We start from the raw sequence: 17,679 nt of genomic DNA on the forward strand, positions 1-17,679 counted from the left end.
GCTGGTCATGGTGGACCTGCAGCAGCCGGGCCAGCCGCTGCGCTCCGTCAGCTGGCAGAGCAAGTACGACGCCGGCGTGGCGGCCTGGAGCAGAGCCGCCGGCCAGATCGGAGCCGACGTCGCTGTCGCGGTCAGTGACCACCCCCGCCGCCAGCCGCCGGCGCTCGGCGCTGCTCTGTCACTCGCTGGTGCACATCGGTTGATATCTATATATACACACACACACACATATATATATATATATATATATATATATATATATATATATATATATATATATATATATATATATATATATATATATATATATATATATATATATATATATATATAGTGTGTGGTGACTGCCATCACTGGCGGCGATCAGCACGTGTGGGGTTGACCGCGGACCAAAGTCCGCCCCCACCAAGCGTGTCACCGCTGGGCCAGGGCGGCCCCACTGCCGGCCCACTGCCGGCCCCTGATCGCCGTCCTCCGCCCGCTGCAGTACAACACCCAGGTGGTGGTGTTCCGCTGCGACGGTGCGGACCTGCGCGACACGGCGAAGCTGCTGTCGCACCGGCGCAGCATCACCGACCTTGACTGGCACTGGAGCGAGCCGTTGCTGGCCACCTGCAGCGTGGATGCCAACGTGCACATCTGGGACGTGCGCGAGCCGCGCCGCCCGGCCGCCGCCATGCGCTCCGTGGAGAGCGCCTGCCAGGTGAGGGAGCCGACCGGGCGGCGGCCGGGGGCTGGGGCTCAGCCGGCGATTGGTCCGCGCTGGTGGCGAACCGCGAGCCGAGCCATCCTAGCCAACTTAGGCTCGGTCAGCGCCTGTTTGATCGCGCACCACGGTGTCGGCCCTGACACTCCTCTCCCTCCTCTCATGGTCAGGTCAAATGGAACCGGATATCGAGCCAGACGCTGGCCAGCTCGCACGAGGGCGACATCCGGGTGTGGGACCGGCGCAAGCTCAGCATTCCGGAGCGCTACATCTCGGCCCACACGGCCAAGATCCACGGCCTCGATTGGTCGCCGACCGTGGTGAGGCTCCCGGCAGTGGGCGCTCCGGCCTGGCGGCGGGTCGCTCCGGCCTGGCGGCGCCACCCACAGCCGCCATCGGCGGCGGGTCGCCTGCCTGGGCGGCCGCCGCGCCTCCCGCCGCGCACCGCGGCGGCGCTGCGTGACGGCGTGAGCCGGTGAGGCGAGTGAGGCAGCGCGCGCCCGACCGGCATTGCTGATTAGATCTGGTGTCGCTACTGCGTGAGTGGCGGCACCCGTCGCAGCGCCATATCCAGTCGTCGGGGGCGAACCGCGGCGCCCTGCTCTCCGATGTTGGTTGTGGATGCCTGGGTGACGTCGCCATGTCGTTTACAAAGGATACACACCGCGTCGCGGTCCGATTGGCCGGCGGCGGCGGCGTTTGCCTCTGCTGCGCCGCTGATGACCTCGTGCGCGGCGCGGCCGCCGTCGCCTCCTGAGCCGTCGCCGCCGCCTTGGGCCATGTCCTTGGCTGACCTGCGGCGCTGGCTGTCCCCCAGGAGTGCCAGCTGGTGACTGCCAGCCAGGACATGTACGTCAAGTTCATCGACGTCACCAACCCGCGCAACATCGTCAGCATGCCCAAGGCCAAGGACCCCGTGTGGCGCGCCCGGTACACGGTACGTGCTCGCTGTCCGCCGGCTTGGATCTGTCCGACACGCATTAGTGGTGGGGGGAGAGGGCAGTGATGCGGCGTTTTTGTTCCGTTCGCGTCGTACAGTGCCGGCTCGCACGTCATGCACGGTCGACATTGCAGTGGGGTTTGTCTGCGGGCACGAGTGTCTTGGTTACAGCACTGGCATGGGCGTCCCGTGCGTTGTTGACGCCCACGCGCCTTTCTGTGCTCCCTGTTAACTCCACAGCGATTTGTCTTAGTTTCTGGCAGCCGTTCGACCGCCGCCCGGTGACGTCACGTGTGCGTCTGTGTCCGGCAGCCGTCCGGCTGTGGCGTGGTGACGTCACATGTGCGTCGTGACGGCGTCCTTCGTGTGTTCGGCAGCCGTCCGGCTGTGGCGTGGTAACGTCACGTGTGCGTCATGACGGCGTCTTCGTGTGCCCGGCAGCCGTCCGGCCGCCGCCTGGTGACGTCACGTGTGCGTCATGATGGCGTCCTCCGTGTATCCGGCAGCCGTCCGGCCGCCGCCTGGTGACGTCACGTGTGCGTCATGATGGCGTCCCCCGTGTATCCTACAGCCGTTCGGCTGCGGCCTGGTGACTGAGGCAGTACCGCAGCTGCGGCGCGGCGACAACTACTGCCTCTGGCTCTGGAACACGGCCAGCTTCGGCTCGCCAGTGCACACCTTCGCCGGCCACTCGGACGTCGTGTTCGACTTCGACTGGCGCTGCCGGGAGCCGGCCCGCGCGCGAGGTACCCGGCCGCGACGCCTCTCGCCACGCAGCGGCGGCGGAGGTCGCCGGCCGAGGACGGCCACGCCGCCCGGGAGGGATGGAGGCTCGCGCGCCGTGGGCTTCGCCCTGTGTCCGGCGGTCGACTGCCGAGCGATAGGGTTGTGGCTCGCTTGCAGGGGCGAAAGCTTGCTTCTGGCCACATTGTCGGCACCAGCAGAACTGTGCTGCCGCTGAGCCGAGCGACGTAAGACGCCGCGAACTGGACTGCTGACAGTCGTCTTTAGCCGACAGCCGCCTTTAGTCAGTTGACAGGACTTTAAGCCGCGCTCTCGACGTTAGCTGCTAACGTTGAGAGCGCGGCTTAAAGCGTCCCGTGCACTCGGCAGCGACGATAACGCGAACCGCCGGCGTTCCTTGGCCGCACGGATTGACGGCGAACCTCTCTCCCAGACGAGAGCGAGTACGAGCTGGTCACGTGGTGTCGTGACCAGACTCTGCGCCTGTGGCCGCTCAAGGCTGACCTGCTGCAGGCGTGCGGCCACGACACGGCCTCCAACGGTGCGGAAGGCGAGCACGCCGCCTCCCCCACCACCGATGGTACGTACCTCACCACGGCCTGGAAGACCTCCCCCGCCACGAGCGACTTGCTGGTTGTCTTATCTGGCTTGACCCTCACCTTGCATGGCCCGGCTTAGCCCGTGTCTCGCACGGCTCGGGTTGGCCCGCGTCTTGCGCGGCTCGGGTGGACCCGCGTCTCGCACGGCTTGGGTTGGCCTGCGTCTTGCACGGCTCGGGTTGGCCCGCGTCTCGCACGGCTCGGGTTGGCCCGCGTCTCGCACGGCTCGGGTTGGCCCGCGTCTCGCATGGCTCGGGTTGACCCGCGTCTTGCACGGCTCGGGTTGGCCCGCGTCTCGCACGTCTCGGCGTGGCCCGCGTCTTACACGGCTCGGCCCGGCCAGCGCCGTGTACGACTCGCCCGGTGTCGCGCGCCGTTTTGACCTGCCCGTGCCGCGCGCCGTTTTGACCCGGCCGTGCCGCTCCCCAGGTATGGAGACCAGCTGTCTGGACACGCCCGGCTCGCCGTTTTGACCCGGCCGTGCCGCTCCCCAGGTATGGAGACCAGCTGTCTGGACACGCCCGGCTCGCCGTTTTGACCCGCCCGCGCCGCCCCTAGGTATGGAGACCAGCTGCCTGGACACGCCCGGCTCGCGGGAGCAGTCGGCGGCCGAGAGCGGCGCCGCCAGCGGGCCCGCCTCGCCGCTGTACTCGCCGGCACGCGCGGCGCCCCGTATTCGCCGCGCCACCAGCGAGGACCCGCCGGCCACGCCCAGCCAGCCGCGCACGCTCGAGCAGGAGTTCCGCATGATCAACAAGAACATTGACAACGTGCGCATCGAGAAGGTGCGCGAACGGAGAGACCGCTGTCGGCCCGGGTCGAAGAGTCCCGGGGGGGGGGGGGGGCGGGTATGTTATGCTGGCAGCCGAGGAGGACGGCACGCTGGTAATGAGAGGGAGGCCCATCCACATTCATCAAGAACAGCGTATATGAAGCCCTCCCGACCTAGAGAGACCCATCCACGCCTTTCATGAACAGCATACATGAATCAGTGTTTATGTGGGGAGGTCCGTCTACACCATTCTGGACAGCATCCTCAAATTGGTCTCGATGTGACTTGGCCAGTCGTGAGTACGTACCCGCTGAGAAGCATTGGTGCCGGCGGCGGTGGCTGGCTGCCCGGCCCATCGCCTGACCGGGCCCTCCTCTCGGCAGCTGAACGCCGAGGAGCGCGCGTGCCACGTGTCGGTGGTGTATGACCTGACCTGACCCACCTCTCTCGGCAGCTGAACGCCGAGGAGCGCGCGTGCCACGTGTCGGTGGTGTATGACCTGACCTGACCCACCTCTCTCGGCAGCTGAACGCCGAGGAGCGCGCGTGCCACGTGTCGGTGGTGTGCGGCCTGACCTCTGTCTGACCTGGCCCGCCTCTCTCGGTAGCTGAACGCCGAAGAGCACGCGTGCCACGTGTCGGTGGTGTGCGGTCTGACCTCTGCCTGACCTGACCCGCCTCTCTCGGCAGCTGAACGCCGAGGAGCGCGCGTGCCACGTGTCGGTGGTGTGCGGTCTGACCTCTGCCTGACCTGGCCCTCCTCTCGGCAGCTGAACGCCGAGGAGCGCGCGTGCCACGTATCGGTGGTGTGCGGTCTGACCTCTGTCTGACCTGACCCGCCTCTCTCGGCAGCTGAACGCCGAGGAGCGCGCGTGCCACGTGTCGGTTGTGTGCGGTCTGACCTCTGCCTGACCTGACCCGCCTCTCTCGGCAGCTGAACGCCGAGGAGCGCGCGTGCCACGTGTCGGTTGTGTGCGGCCTGACCTCTGCCTGACCTGACCCACCTCTCTCGGCAGCTGAACGCCGAGGAGCGCGCGTGCCACGTGTCGGTGGTGTGCGGCCTGACCTGTGCCTGACCTGGCCCTCCTTTCGGCAGCTGAACGCCGAGGAGCGCGCGTGCCACGTGTCGGTGGTGTGCGGTACACTGAGCGCCTGCCTGCTGGTCACCTTCCCGCCCAGCTACCCGAGCCGGCAGCCGGAGGTGCGCTTCCTGGAGGGCACCCGGCTGAGCCAGGCCGGCCGCCAGGAGGTGCGCAAGGCCTGGGAGCTGACGGCCGAGCAGCACGTCAAGAGGAACCGCTCCTGTCTGGAGCCCTGCCTGCGCAACCTGGCCGGCAGCCTGCAGCGGCTGATGGAGCGCCAGGAGGAGACGGCGCCGCCGCCCTATCAGGTGGGCGGGGCCCGGCGCGCTCCGGCAGACGCTGGCGTCCAGGTGGCGCGCGCCTCGGTGCCTGCCTGCGCTGGCGTCCTGGTGGCGCGCGCGAGCTTTCTTCATCTTCATCTTTCATCTTTATCTTCATCGAGCAAACTTCATCTCTCATCGCGAAGCTATATTTTTTTGGCATTATTTATCATTGTATGACTGCAGTGCCGCCATCGTTGCGTTGTCGTCGTGTCAGGTTCAGAGATGGTTCTCCTTTCTGCGCGGCCATGGCTGCGTTGAACTACAGATGACGCCGGAAGGCCTCTTCCAGGCGTCCAATGTGGCCCTATTTTCCTCGGCCAGCCCGTACGGCAGCTTCAAGGACGTCAACGTCGCCTTTCCGCGCACCTCCGGCGCCAGATTCTGCGGAAACGGTGGGTCTGAGTCGTGTCGAAAGCGAACTGACGGCCGTCTGGTGCGTGCCTGGATCTTGCTGCCCTTGTTGTGGCCAGCGCACTTGGTCGCAACGAGACGATGCAGGACAACGCAGACGCAACGGCTGCATCGCAGCGCAGCACCATGCTTGCAACCGATATATATATATATATATATATATATATATATATATATATATATATATATAATTGTTCATGCCTTGAAATCCCATGCGCGATGACATCGCCACGCAAGTGCGGTTTTCATTGGCGACTGCCTACCAAAGTCTTCCCATGTGTGCGTGGTGAACGAGCGCGGTGTGAAGACGATTCGTGACGCACCGAACGCGTGGCGTGCGGCCTGCGTTCACCGCTGCCCGTCACGCGCTGACCTGCCGTGACGTGACGGTGCGGCGCGTTCGGCAGGCGCGTTGGTGGTGTTCGCCTGCCCGGCCTTCATGAAGCTGTCGTCCCGCGGCGACAGCGTCACGCCCCGCTCGCTCTCCGCCCTGGACGCGTACCTCATCAACTACGCGCAGGGCCCGATGGGGCTGTCCATGCTGGGCGGCTCGCCGCTGCTGTTCCCGGCGCTCTCGCGCAGCCCGACCGGCGCCGACGGCGCCCTCTACGCCAAGGACGGGGTGAGTGGCGGCGCTCCCCGCCGTCCTCCGCGTGGGGAGCGGCACTTCCTGGCGCTGTCACCCTGCGCCGTGGCTGCGTTAGGGGACCACGGATAGCGGCACTAACTTGAAGCGGCGTCCTCGCTACGAAGTGGTTTAGATTTCGGTGCGCTTGTGGTGTTTCTCGGCAGCTGAGTGGGTGGGTCTGCCTTCCTGTACTAGCGCGGAGCCCTTCACCGTGTCTGTCCGACTGTCATGGACTCGTGTACCCCGCCTCGTTGTAGCCAGGCAGAGCCCCCCTCACTGCACAGGTCCGCCCGGCTGCCACCCGTGCACTTGTCCGCCTGCCCCTCGCGTACTGGGGCGGGCGGGCGGCGTCGATCCTTGGGGTGCCAACTCACGACCTCCTCGGTCTCTGTGCCGCCTCCTTACGGCCTCGTTAACCCCTGGGCCGCCGCCCCTGGGTCGCCTCTACCTGATCTCGCAGACAGTCCCTGGGTCGCCGCTCCCTGACCTCCTCGGTCTCTATGCCGCCTCCCACGGCCCCGTTAGCCCCTGGGCCGCCGTCCCTGACCTTGCTGACCCCTCGGTCGCCGCCCCTAATCTGGTCGGTCCCTGGGTCACTGTCCCTGACCTGGTCGGCCCTTGGGTCGCCGCCCCTGGCCTCGTCGGTCCTTGGGTCGCCGCCTCCTGACCTCGTCGGTCCCAGGGCCGGCTCTCCCTGATCTCGTCGGTCTCTGTGTCGCTGCCCCACGACCTCGTTAGCCCCTCGATCACCACTCCTGACCTGGCCGGTCCTCTCCGCCGGCGCAGCGCACCGGCTCTTCGTCGCTGGGCCGGCGGAACAAGGCGTACGGCGAGGAGCGCCAGCGGCAGCGCCACCACCGTCACCACAGCAACCTGGTGCTCTGCTACGACGTCAGTCGCCTGTCGCTGCTCAACAGGGAGCTGGCGGAGCGATACGTGTAAGTGGCCGGCGCCGGGGGAGGGGGGGGGGGGGGGGGCTGCTGAGGCTCCCAGTCTGGCGGTCGAGTTACTCCCTCCCCCCTGTCCCAAAACCGGCGGCTGAACTCGCTGTCACTTCGTCGGGCGTTTCGGCTGGTATGTTGGCGCTTGCTTAGGCAGCGTCAGACGCGTGGCCGGCACGGGCCGCGCTGACGTCCGGTTCTGCGCGGTGCTGTGTCCTGTGCGCGGTGGAGCGCTTGCGTTCTGTCTGCGCGGTCCTGTTTTCTGTCCGGTGTGCGCAGTCGAGCTGGCGTTGGGTTCTGCGTGGTCCTGTGTTCTGTGCGGTGCGCGCTGTCGAGCGCTGACGTTCGGCACCTGTCGCCAGCCTGAGCGGCCCCGACTTCGGCGCGGTCTGCGCCGCCAATGCGGACCTGGCAGCCTCCGTCGGCAGAAAGGATCTGGAGAAGGTAAGTGGTACCGCCGCCCACGGGGCGAGGCCGCCAGCAGGAGCTCACTTTGGATTCCTCTTGTTATTTGCGGATAGGTCAGTTCACAAAGTTCCTAGTCATCCACGCGTTTAGTATGATAAGATAACCGTCTTTTTGGTTATTTGGGATAGTTGGTAAAGCCATGTCTCACCACGGAACTCGAAATAATATGCATGCGTAATTTCGTGCCATTAGCAGTTATCGTATATTTAGACCGTCAATGAATGGCCTGAGGGGCAGTACTGGTTGGGAGTGTCGCTGTGATGTGGAGGATCATTTAGCGGTGGGGTAGAGTCAGTCACGTATAATGGTGACATGGGATCGGGTCGCCGTCAATCTTACCACAGACGGCTGCCGGTGTGTGGCTGCCTGACCACAGACGGCTGCTGGTGTGTCGGAGCCTGACCACAGACTGCTGCTGGTGTGTGACGGTCTGACCACATACGGCTGCTGGTGTGTGGCAGCCTGACCACATACGGCTGCCGTTGTGTGGCTGCCTGACCACAGACGGCTGCTGGTGTGTCGGAGCCTGACCACAGACTGCTGCTGGTGTGTGGCAGTCTGACCACATACGGCTGCCGGTGTGTGGCAGCCTGACCACATACGGCTGCCGGTGTGTCGGAGCCTGACCACATACGGCTGCCGGTGTGTGGGCAGCCTGACCACATATGGCTGCCGGTGTGTGGCAGCCTGACCACAGACAGCTGCCGGTGTGTGGCTGCCTGACCACAGACGGCTGCCGGTGTGTGGCAGCCTGACCACAGACTGCTGCTGGTGTGTGGCTGCCTGACCACAGACGGCTGCCGGTGTGTGGCGGCCTGACCACAGACGGCTGCCGGTGTGTGGCTGCCTGACCACAGACGGCTGCCGGTGTGTGGCTGCCTGACCACAGACGGCTGCCGGTGTGTGGCAGCCTGACCACTGACGGCTGCCGGTGTGCGGCGGCCTAGCCACATACAGCTGCCGGTGTGCGACAGCCTGGCCACAGACGCCCGCCTGTGTTTGACAGATCTGGAACCTGATCGGTGTGGTGGGCGCCCCGGCGCTGGTGGCGCCCAGCCCGGACCCGAACGCCGGCCGGCCCTGGGCGCAGCACCCGTTCGGCCGCAACCTCGTCGATTCTGTGTGAGTGCCGCCGTCACCGCCGCCGGGCCGGATGCCCGCTCCAGGCCGACCTCTTGTCTGGGCGTGCGGTGCGGCTCCCGGTTGAGCTCCGCCAGCCGCTGTCGGGCTGACCCCCGGCAGCGGTGCCGCGCCGCCGGTCAGAGCGTACCCCGCTGTGGCGCTCCTTCACACTGTCAGTGACGCAGCGGGCGCCGCGCTCTGCGCGTGGTGCGATGTCGACCGGACCGGGTTCGAGTGTACCTGTTCGTCCACAGGTGTTGTCTGTCTGCCTCTGTCTCGCTGCGTTACGATGATGTCTCATAATACGTATGCCCTGTTTGACTAGTGTTCAGGACTGCTAAAACCATCTTAAAAAACGTGTGATGGAACTGCCTGCCTGTCAATTTGTTACGCACTCTGCGATTTATGAGCCTTGTAGCGCTCACATCATTGGATGATCTGACGATGCAGGTCACTTTACGTCTGTCTTCGTCTTTACGTGTGTCTTAGCACTGCAGCCAACATTGAGATAAGCAACATCTTTTCAGTTGCAGACTTTGAAAATATCCGCAATCACCACAGTCAGTGGCTTAAGTCTTAAGGTCTTTTTACAGACAAGAGCAGGATGTTTCCCAAGGTGTGGCGCTCACTTTCCTGAAGTATACACGTATAACAAGACGTGTTTCCTTCACGCAGTAATTCACATTCAATACACGAGCCACAATATCCTTTTCAAGAAACGGTCATTATTACCGGAGTTAACGCTGGATTGAAATGGGGTGTGACGGTCAGGTAAACACATTTGGTGTTTACGAAATAGAACAACCACATCTTTCCAATGGACCCGCCTGAAGTTTGTATGCAGTTTTAGTGTTAAAAGACGCGATGCCCCTAAACATGCAATTTATTATTAAAAACGGGAATTCAGAGTGCCTAGAACGGTGTACATTCTGATCATTATTCCCGGGCAAGGCTACTCACTGGGAAATCAAAATCAACCTTCAAACAATTCTTCATAAAATCTTCAAAAAACACAAAAACCCAGCCGCCATCACCGTCGTCCTGGTGTCAGTCACACGGAGCTCAACAAAATCACTACGCCGTCGCCGTCAAGACCTCGATCTGTGCAGAAATAGATTATTCAGGATTGTGGAAAGAAGTCAAACTACACCCGTTATACCACACAGGCGTGTTCCATGACCTTGAACTCAAGGCATGGGGAAACGGATGTCGACGTGTCACTGGTTCGCTGACTGCCTCCAGCAGCGACCAGACTTCATTTACGGTCTCTGGCTTGCTGATGAGGCACACTGTTTGCCTAGTGGCCTCGTGAACTCAAAGAGCAAGGTGAACTGGAGGGAAACCAAGCCCGACATCTCACTTCAGCGACCCCTGCGCTTTGCGAAGTGTACCGCATGGGTGACGATGTCCCGGTATGGTCGTATGGCACCATTCTTGTTCGAGGGTGATGAAAACCATGCGTGGCCGTCCCGGTCAACGCCTGACAGTCGCCCACCGCACCTGACAGTCGCCCACTGCGTCTAACAGTCGCCCACTGCGTCTGACAATCGCCCACTGCGCCTGACAGTCGCCACTGCGCCTGACAGTCGGCCACTTCACCTGACAGTCGGCCACCTCACCTGACAGTCGGTCACCTCACCTGACAGTCGGCCACCTCACCTGATAGTCGCCCACTGCGTCTAACTAGTCGCCCACTGCGTCTGACAGTCGGCCACTTCACCTGACAGTCGGCCACTCCACATGACAGTCGGCCACCCACATGACAGTCGGTCACCTCACCTGACAGTCGGCCACCTCACCTGACAGTCGGTCACCTCACCTGACAGTCGCCCACTGCGCCTGACAGTCGCCCACTGCGTCTGACAGTCGGCCACTTCACCTGACAGTCGGTCACCTCACCTGACAACCTGACATCGGTCACCTCACCTGACAGTCGCTCAGCGCCTGACAGTCGGTCACCGCGCCTGACAGTCGGCCACCTCACCTGACAGTCGGCCACCTCACCTGACAGTCGCCTACCGCGCCTGATAGTCGCCCACTGCGCCTGACAGTCGGTCATCCGCGCCTGACAGTCGGCCACCTCAGCCTGACAGTCGGCCACCTCACCTGACAGTCGCCCACCGCGCCTTATAGTCGCCCACTGCGCCTGACAGTCGGTCACCGCGCCTGACAGTCGGCCACCGCGCCTGACAGTCGGCCACCGCGTCTGACAGTTGGCCGCCGCGTCCGCCGGCAGGATCGCGCACTATCTGCGCGCGCGTGACGTACAGACGGTGGCCATGATCTGTTGCGTGCTGGGCACCAAGACGGAACAGCCGGTCTCCAGCCTGCACCAGGCCGCCTCCCAACTGGAGAACAGCAGCGTGAGTGGCGGGGCGGGCAGCGCGCGACGCCGCGGCTGCCCGGGACCACTCAAGGCCTTGCTGTCCGGTTCTGCTGCGGGTGGGCCCGCCACTGTGTATATTGTCGTGCAGGGGGCTTCGGACACGGCCGTAAAGTAACAGTATTGCTATGTCACTGTTGTACAGCTGTGTTCGGATGTAGTGCGTTTCAAGAGGCTGGTGGTCCGGGTGTAATCGTGTATATATATATATATATATATATATATATATATATATATATATATATATATAGATATATAGATAGATAGATAGATAGATAGATAGATAGATAGATAGATAGATAGATATATCTATATCTATATATCTATATATGCGTGCGTGCGCATTTATTATATATATATAGATATATTATATATCTATATATATATATATATATATATATTATATATAATATATATATATATATATATATATATATATAAGATATATAGATAGATAGATAGATAGATAGATAGATAGATAGATAGATAGAATATAGATAGATATATCTATATCTATATATCTATATATGGCGTGCGTGCGCATTTATATATATATATATATATATATATATATATATATATATATATATGAATATGATCTATACTACGTGCGTGCGTGCGTGCATGCGTATATATGCGTATATATATATATATATATATATATATATATATATATATATGTATATATATATATCTATGTATATATATATATATATATATATATATATATATATATATGCGTGCGTGCGTGCGTGCGTGCGTGCGTGCGTGCGTGCGTGCGTGTGTGTGTGTGTGTGTGTGTGTGTGTGGTGTGTTTATTGCGTTGATGCGTTGAGTGTTAACCGAAGTTGTAACCGCCATTGTCATTGGTGTATCAACCTTGACAGTTCACGAGACTCCAGTGGTGCGCTGATAGAGAAATTCGACCGGATGTCACTTAAGTCCGCTGGCGGGGAGGAGGAGTTGTGTGGCGAGGAGATCATGAGGTTAGGGTGAATTTCTTTGACCTTCGGGTCGAAAGAAAGGTAGGCCAGAGCCTGGGAGTCACCATCACAGCCCACTCAAAAGTTCCCGATAAGCGTCGGAGGAGCTGATGTTCTGTAGCGCGGATGGTGCAGGCCTAAGTGCTTGGCCGTGCTGATCGTGTTTGGCACCGGTCTTCGGGTGCCGCTCGCCTACTGTCGCCTGTCAAACCGACCGCTGTGTTGGACCGGTGGGTCCCGATCAACCGCGTGGTCTCTTCCCCAGCCTGCCCGTTCCCAACAAGTGGTGGATGAAAGGTAGGCGCGCGGCGTCCGCCGACTGTGCTGGCTGCCTGTGTGGCGTCTGGTCCCCGTCCCGTCCGTCCGCACGCTGGCCTCCGGCGCCCCGGCATGCAGCCTGCCCCCGCCCCCGCGCCCGCGTCCGCCCTGCCCGATCTGCTCCCCCCGCTGACCGCTGGGCTCGTCGCGGCCGCAGCGGCCCCTCTTGCTCACGCCGTCGGGCCGTCGCGTGTGCTCATTAGGCGGGACCTGCCGCGTCGTCGTAGGTCGGTAGCGACAGGCGGTCGTCTTTGCGTAGTAGACTAGGTGTTGATCCAACGGACTGGCCTGCGGCGGCTCGAGTTTGGGTCTCAGTTGGAGTGTGCAGTCCTGTCGCAATGGCGACAGGGTTCAATGTAGTCGGATGGGCCCTGCCGGCTCTTGCGAGCTCTCATCTCGGCCAACAGGGGATGAGGCCGTAAATGGATTACTTGGATACAAGCTCCAAATGGCAACATACCGAAGGCAGTACTGCGTGGCCCTAGATGCTGATCAAAGACGCTGAGATGCACCTTGGTTTGTTTTTTCTTTCGTTTCACTTCGCTTCCCTATATTTTTGGTGTGATTAGAACTTAGTCTCTTGTATGCACGATAGTCTAAACCGATCAAATAGTGTTTCTAAACGTTCCTATTGGACGATGCGTTCGAGTTGCGCGCAGTTTTATATTGTATTGGTCCGGCCCCTAAATGTTTTGTAGCGTCAAACAAACTCCTCCGAACGGAGCTGACGCTTTATACTCGATTGCTACTGCAACAGTGCGGGCCTGAGTTGATGTTCTCACAGGCGCGGTTGGTCGCAATCATACAATTTGCATTCGTTGGCATTTTAGAGCTGCATTATTCGAGGGAAATGTGTTGGAGCCTATCGCGCGATTGCTTTCGGGAAGTGTGGTCAGTTGCTGGTGGCCGGGTTGGTAGCACTGAGTGGTAGATGAAGCACGTGTCATGTCAAAACAGCGCTGTCATGTGTTGCCATCTCGCTGTCTGAGCGCGGGACATTGCATTGTGTTGAACATAGTCTTGAATCGGTACTGGGACAGTGGTCCCGCCATGGAAATTGGAAGGCACGTTTCAAACGTTCTGGCACCTCCCTACGAAAAGTATCAGTTGAAGGTGTGCTCATATCGCATTTCCAATTGTTCACCGCGACCTAAGGATAGCAGTCTGCGCGTTGAAAGGAGACACTCAGTTGACGCTCTTCTACGCAGTGTTTTAGAGAGAAAGACTGGCTTTGGAAAACCGCCTTCCACGCGCTAGTACAGCGGAAGGGGTGGCGGATTGCTTGGATTGCTTCTGTTTTGTTTCGCACCCGACCGTGGTAGTTGGCCCGCTGCTTGCCGGCCAGACCTGCCGCTCTAGCCGCGCAGCTGGCGGCCGGGATGTGCCTGCTAGCTGCTCTGACCGCTGTTGGTGATTGACAAACTATGTCATGAGCGTAGAACACTATGTTTGTTTATAAGCCGGATTCGTGGGGTGGTCGTGCCCAAAATGTGCACTGGCTATGAGTCCGTGCTCACTTCTTGGTCGAGCAAAGTATTACGTTGTCATCCTCTAAACGTCATTCGCGCAAGTGATATGAGCCCCGTCATTGGTCCATGTCGGCTGCATCGTTCCAGTGTCTTTTTTATCTGACAGTCATGTAACGCCAGCCATACTTGCATCGATTGTCTTGGACCGAGGCATTGCCGTTTCACGTGATTGCACTGGGGCTCATACGTGAATGCGTTTGGTTGGCTCAACGACAATCCGAACGAGAGAGAGAGAGAGAGTACCCTTGCAGTGGCTGCCTCTGGTGTGGCCTCTATTGCACTCTAGAACGAGAGCCATCCTTAGGCAGCGAGGTTAGCGGCGCCGTGTCAGCGCGCGGCGGCGGCGCGGGGCTGGTGCCGCCGCGGCTGCCCAGGCGGCCAGCTCGGTAACCAGTCTCCTGTGTTTCAGCTGGGTCTGTTGAAAAAGGTAACGCCGTGCCTCGAACCCGGTTGTACATACCGACCTCCCCAGCCCTCCCGGGAATAACTGCATGGCCGCCGCCCTAGATGAGTGTTGTAGACGGTAGAGCGTTGTCCCAACCTACTCGTACGTACATGCCTGCCAGCCCGGCCGCGGCCCGTCCGGACCGAGAAACGCCTGTCGTGAGGTCACGCTGGGTGGGCCCGGCTGACACGCGCAGACTCGCAGCCCGAGCAGGCGTCGGCCGTTCGGTTTCGTTCGCCCAGGATTGGATGCGCTAGCCTTGAGCCGTTTGCGTTTGCGCGAGTTTTGTTTGGTTTTGCATCATGCCACTATCAGACTGGACCCACTGAGTGTCGAGCGTTTAGTGGAGTGTGTGGTCGCCGGCGGCCGGTGCCGAACTGGAACTAACTGGCGTGGGGAATGTTAACAAACTCACATCAGCACCGTGCTTAAGTTATCGCTGGGTGAGATGAACACCATGAGGGTTTTTATATGCTTGGCGTGTGTATGCAATCGTACAGCTTTTCCAGTCCAAGCGAAAAACATGACGTACTGTTCAGCATCGTTCAACTACGAAGCTTTCGCTTTGTGTGCTCAGTCGGTCTCCAGTTTTCTGGTGCGCTGTTGGTGTATCCGTGGCTTGCGTCTGCTCCAGACGTCTGGGTCGTGCTGAGCACGTAGCTCGATAAGCTCTTGGCAGTATCTGTCCATCCCAGTACCAGTCTCGTGCTCCTGTCTCGTAGGAACCTGACACCATGAACGGGTAGAATCTACGTAGAGGTAGCTGACTACTGTGAAATATTTTAGCTGGACAGAAGACCTTACCTCATTGGAGATACGTACATCACACACCATAGCGCAGAGCGCCACATTCACATTTCAGCCCTGGAACCTCGCGTTGTGCGTCCTTCTACCGTCGTCCTTACTGCCGTGTCGGCTCCGTGTTCGCCCCGTCCGTGCCGTGCCGTGCTGGGTCGTGCCGCGCCATGCCGTGCCGTACCATGCTGGGGCGCACCGTGCCGTACCGTGCTGGGCCGCAACGTGCCGTGCCGTGCCGTGTCGTGCCGTGCCGTGCCGTGCGGCCGGGTTGACCGCGCCAGCCGCCGGCAGCCGGGCGAGTCGCCGTACCACACCGTGCACCCGACCGACACGCGCCGTCACCCGACGCTCGAGGGCCTGGGCGTGGCCGTGTCGCGCCAGAACCGCAGCAACTCCTGGTCGGACGTGCTGGACGAGAGTCGGCTGGCGACGCCCGATCCGGCCGCTTGAGGAGCGCGTCCAGCACGAGAACAACTGCAGGTGGTGGCGGTACTCCCCGCATGAGAACAACCGCAGGTGGGGGTGACGGTACTCCCCGCACAGAACAACTGCAGGTGGGTGGCGGTACTCCCCATACTAGAACAATTGCAGGTGGGTGGCGATCCTTCCCACCCGAAGGAAAACAACTGCAGACAGGTGGCTCTTGTCCCCTCGCGCATGAAGATACAGCCGGTGGTGGTAGCGCTTCCCGCTTACCGACGAGAACAGACGCTGTGGGTGGGTCCTCCTCTCCCGTGCGAACTCGGCCGGTTGATACGCTCTCTCGCTCCACCGAACAACTGCGGGTGGGTGCTGGTCCTGTCCGCCCAAAGGCGGGGTCCGCGGGATTTACTGCTAGATGGCGGCTACTTAGGCTCAAGTCATCTTGGAATTTGGGCCCCGTCGGCCAGCACAGCCTGTTAGAGTCCTAAGACGGGATGAACTGCCACCAGTGGAGAGAGGGGGGGATTTTGCATGACCCCTTGCTGGAGGCGACGATTTTTCTGTGCTCCCCCCCCTCCCCCAAACCCACCCAGTGACGGAGTTATTACCATCTTGGAGTACCTAGACTTGTAAAATGTATGTTGCTGGTCCAGAAATATATCCCTGTCCGATATGCGTTGCGGTGCCGTGGTGCTGGAGCTCAACCACCGCTCTGACGGCTGAGCTTTGTGTGCTCAGTCGGTCTCCAGTTTCTCGGCAGCGCTCGCTAGGGCTGGTGGACTGCCAACGCCAACGTATTATGGTGACACAGGGCACAGCTCAGCCGCCGTCGGCGTGTAGCCGTCACTGTGTCACTGGTGTCACTGCGCCACTGGTGTAGCTGTGTCACTGCTGACACTGTCACTGGTGTCACTGGACTCCGGCGTTTCGAGTCCGCCTGTTGCACGGCACCGAGCTGAGCGGTGTCGCTACCGGTGTCGCTACCGGTGTCGCTACCGGTCACCGCCTCCGTCGCGTCTCGGCGCGGCCCCGCCGCCGCAGCGGACGACGACGCTCGCCGGCGCCGTTGGGGCTTTACGAGACTCTCAGCTGCTGAGGCTGTATGGCGATGCATGCCTCTCACCCTGGCAGGGGGGCGAGTACCGCGAGGAATCTAACCCGGTATTTCTGTTCTCCCAAACGCGCAGCTTAACACGCGCCCGGGTGGCCGGTTGAATGCCCTTCGCTCGGGTGGCGGTCATTTTGACCCCCTGACATCTCAAAAGCCAAGAAAGCTAGAGACACGAAATTCGCGTGATGGGTTGGCTTGTATGTGAACTCACTGATCTGTGTGTGTGTCCAAATTTGAGGTTCCTAGGTTATGAACTGGTCATATAAGGTCAAATGAGGTCAAACTCCAGAATGGTGTCCGAAGTGCTCCCAGATCTCCTGATGTGACTGCCTTGGGCCTAGATACCCGTTCTGAGTAAAATATCTCTGCTGCCTTTTACAGGGTCGTGGCAACCAAAATCCTACACGATATGGATGTTTGCGGTTGAATAAGCGTCAAAGATTACGCTGGGCGGTGTGTTCTTGCGAGCAAATTTTTGAACTGGGTCATTACAGATCACTCACCTTCACTGGCCTTCAAGAAGCTTGTGGAAGATGTATCTTTTGGTTCCTGTTACTAACAACTTCGAAATGAGTATCAGAAACTACCTCATAGTGCAAGGTCTTGAGGAACAATTCAGGTTGGTTTTGACCTCTGTATGATCTTCATACCTGACATTAGGTCGGTGGGAGTTGCTGTAAGACATTTCAACCGTTTTATTGCATAAAAAACTATCGTTAATATGCATAGCTTCGTCTAACGCCCCGTTGTTGCATCAGATTGAATAGTTCCCTCCAAATGGCCTTCGCAGAGAGCCACGACCTGATTATTTTATGTACTGAAAGATACGCTATTCAGTTGCCTATAATCAGGCAAAGTTTGGCACCGCAACACTGCCCCGTTCAGAAATTATTCTGTAAAAACCTCCGGCGGTCGAATCCCCCCGCTCGGGAGCGTATTGACCCTGCCACCACC

General features: G+C 59.9%; 1 protein-coding gene across 1 annotated transcript; it reads left to right on the forward strand.

The window, feature by feature from the left end:
- Positions 1 to 7: 7 nt before the first annotated feature.
- LOC119096545 (GATOR complex protein WDR59) lies at positions 8 to 15,641 on the forward strand. Its single transcript, XM_037219451.1, has 15 exons — positions 8 to 130; positions 488 to 703; positions 877 to 1,026; positions 1,524 to 1,643; positions 2,218 to 2,392; positions 2,824 to 2,970; positions 3,548 to 3,774; positions 4,857 to 5,150; positions 5,455 to 5,557; positions 5,984 to 6,198; positions 7,054 to 7,142; positions 7,508 to 7,589; positions 8,620 to 8,640; positions 10,949 to 11,098; positions 15,483 to 15,641. The coding sequence occupies exons 1-15, from the start codon at positions 8 to 10 to the stop codon at positions 15,639 to 15,641; spliced, it is 2,271 nt and encodes a 756-aa protein (XP_037075346.1).
- The last annotated feature ends 2,038 nt before the right edge of the window (positions 15,642 to 17,679 follow it).

This window comes from Pollicipes pollicipes, unplaced genomic scaffold (assembly GCF_011947565.3).
Source record: "Pollicipes pollicipes isolate AB1234 unplaced genomic scaffold, Ppol_2.1 Scaffold_4295;HRSCAF=5057_pilon_pilon_pilon, whole genome shotgun sequence".
Taxonomy (NCBI): Eukaryota; Metazoa; Arthropoda; class Thecostraca; order Pollicipedomorpha; family Pollicipedidae; genus Pollicipes; species Pollicipes pollicipes.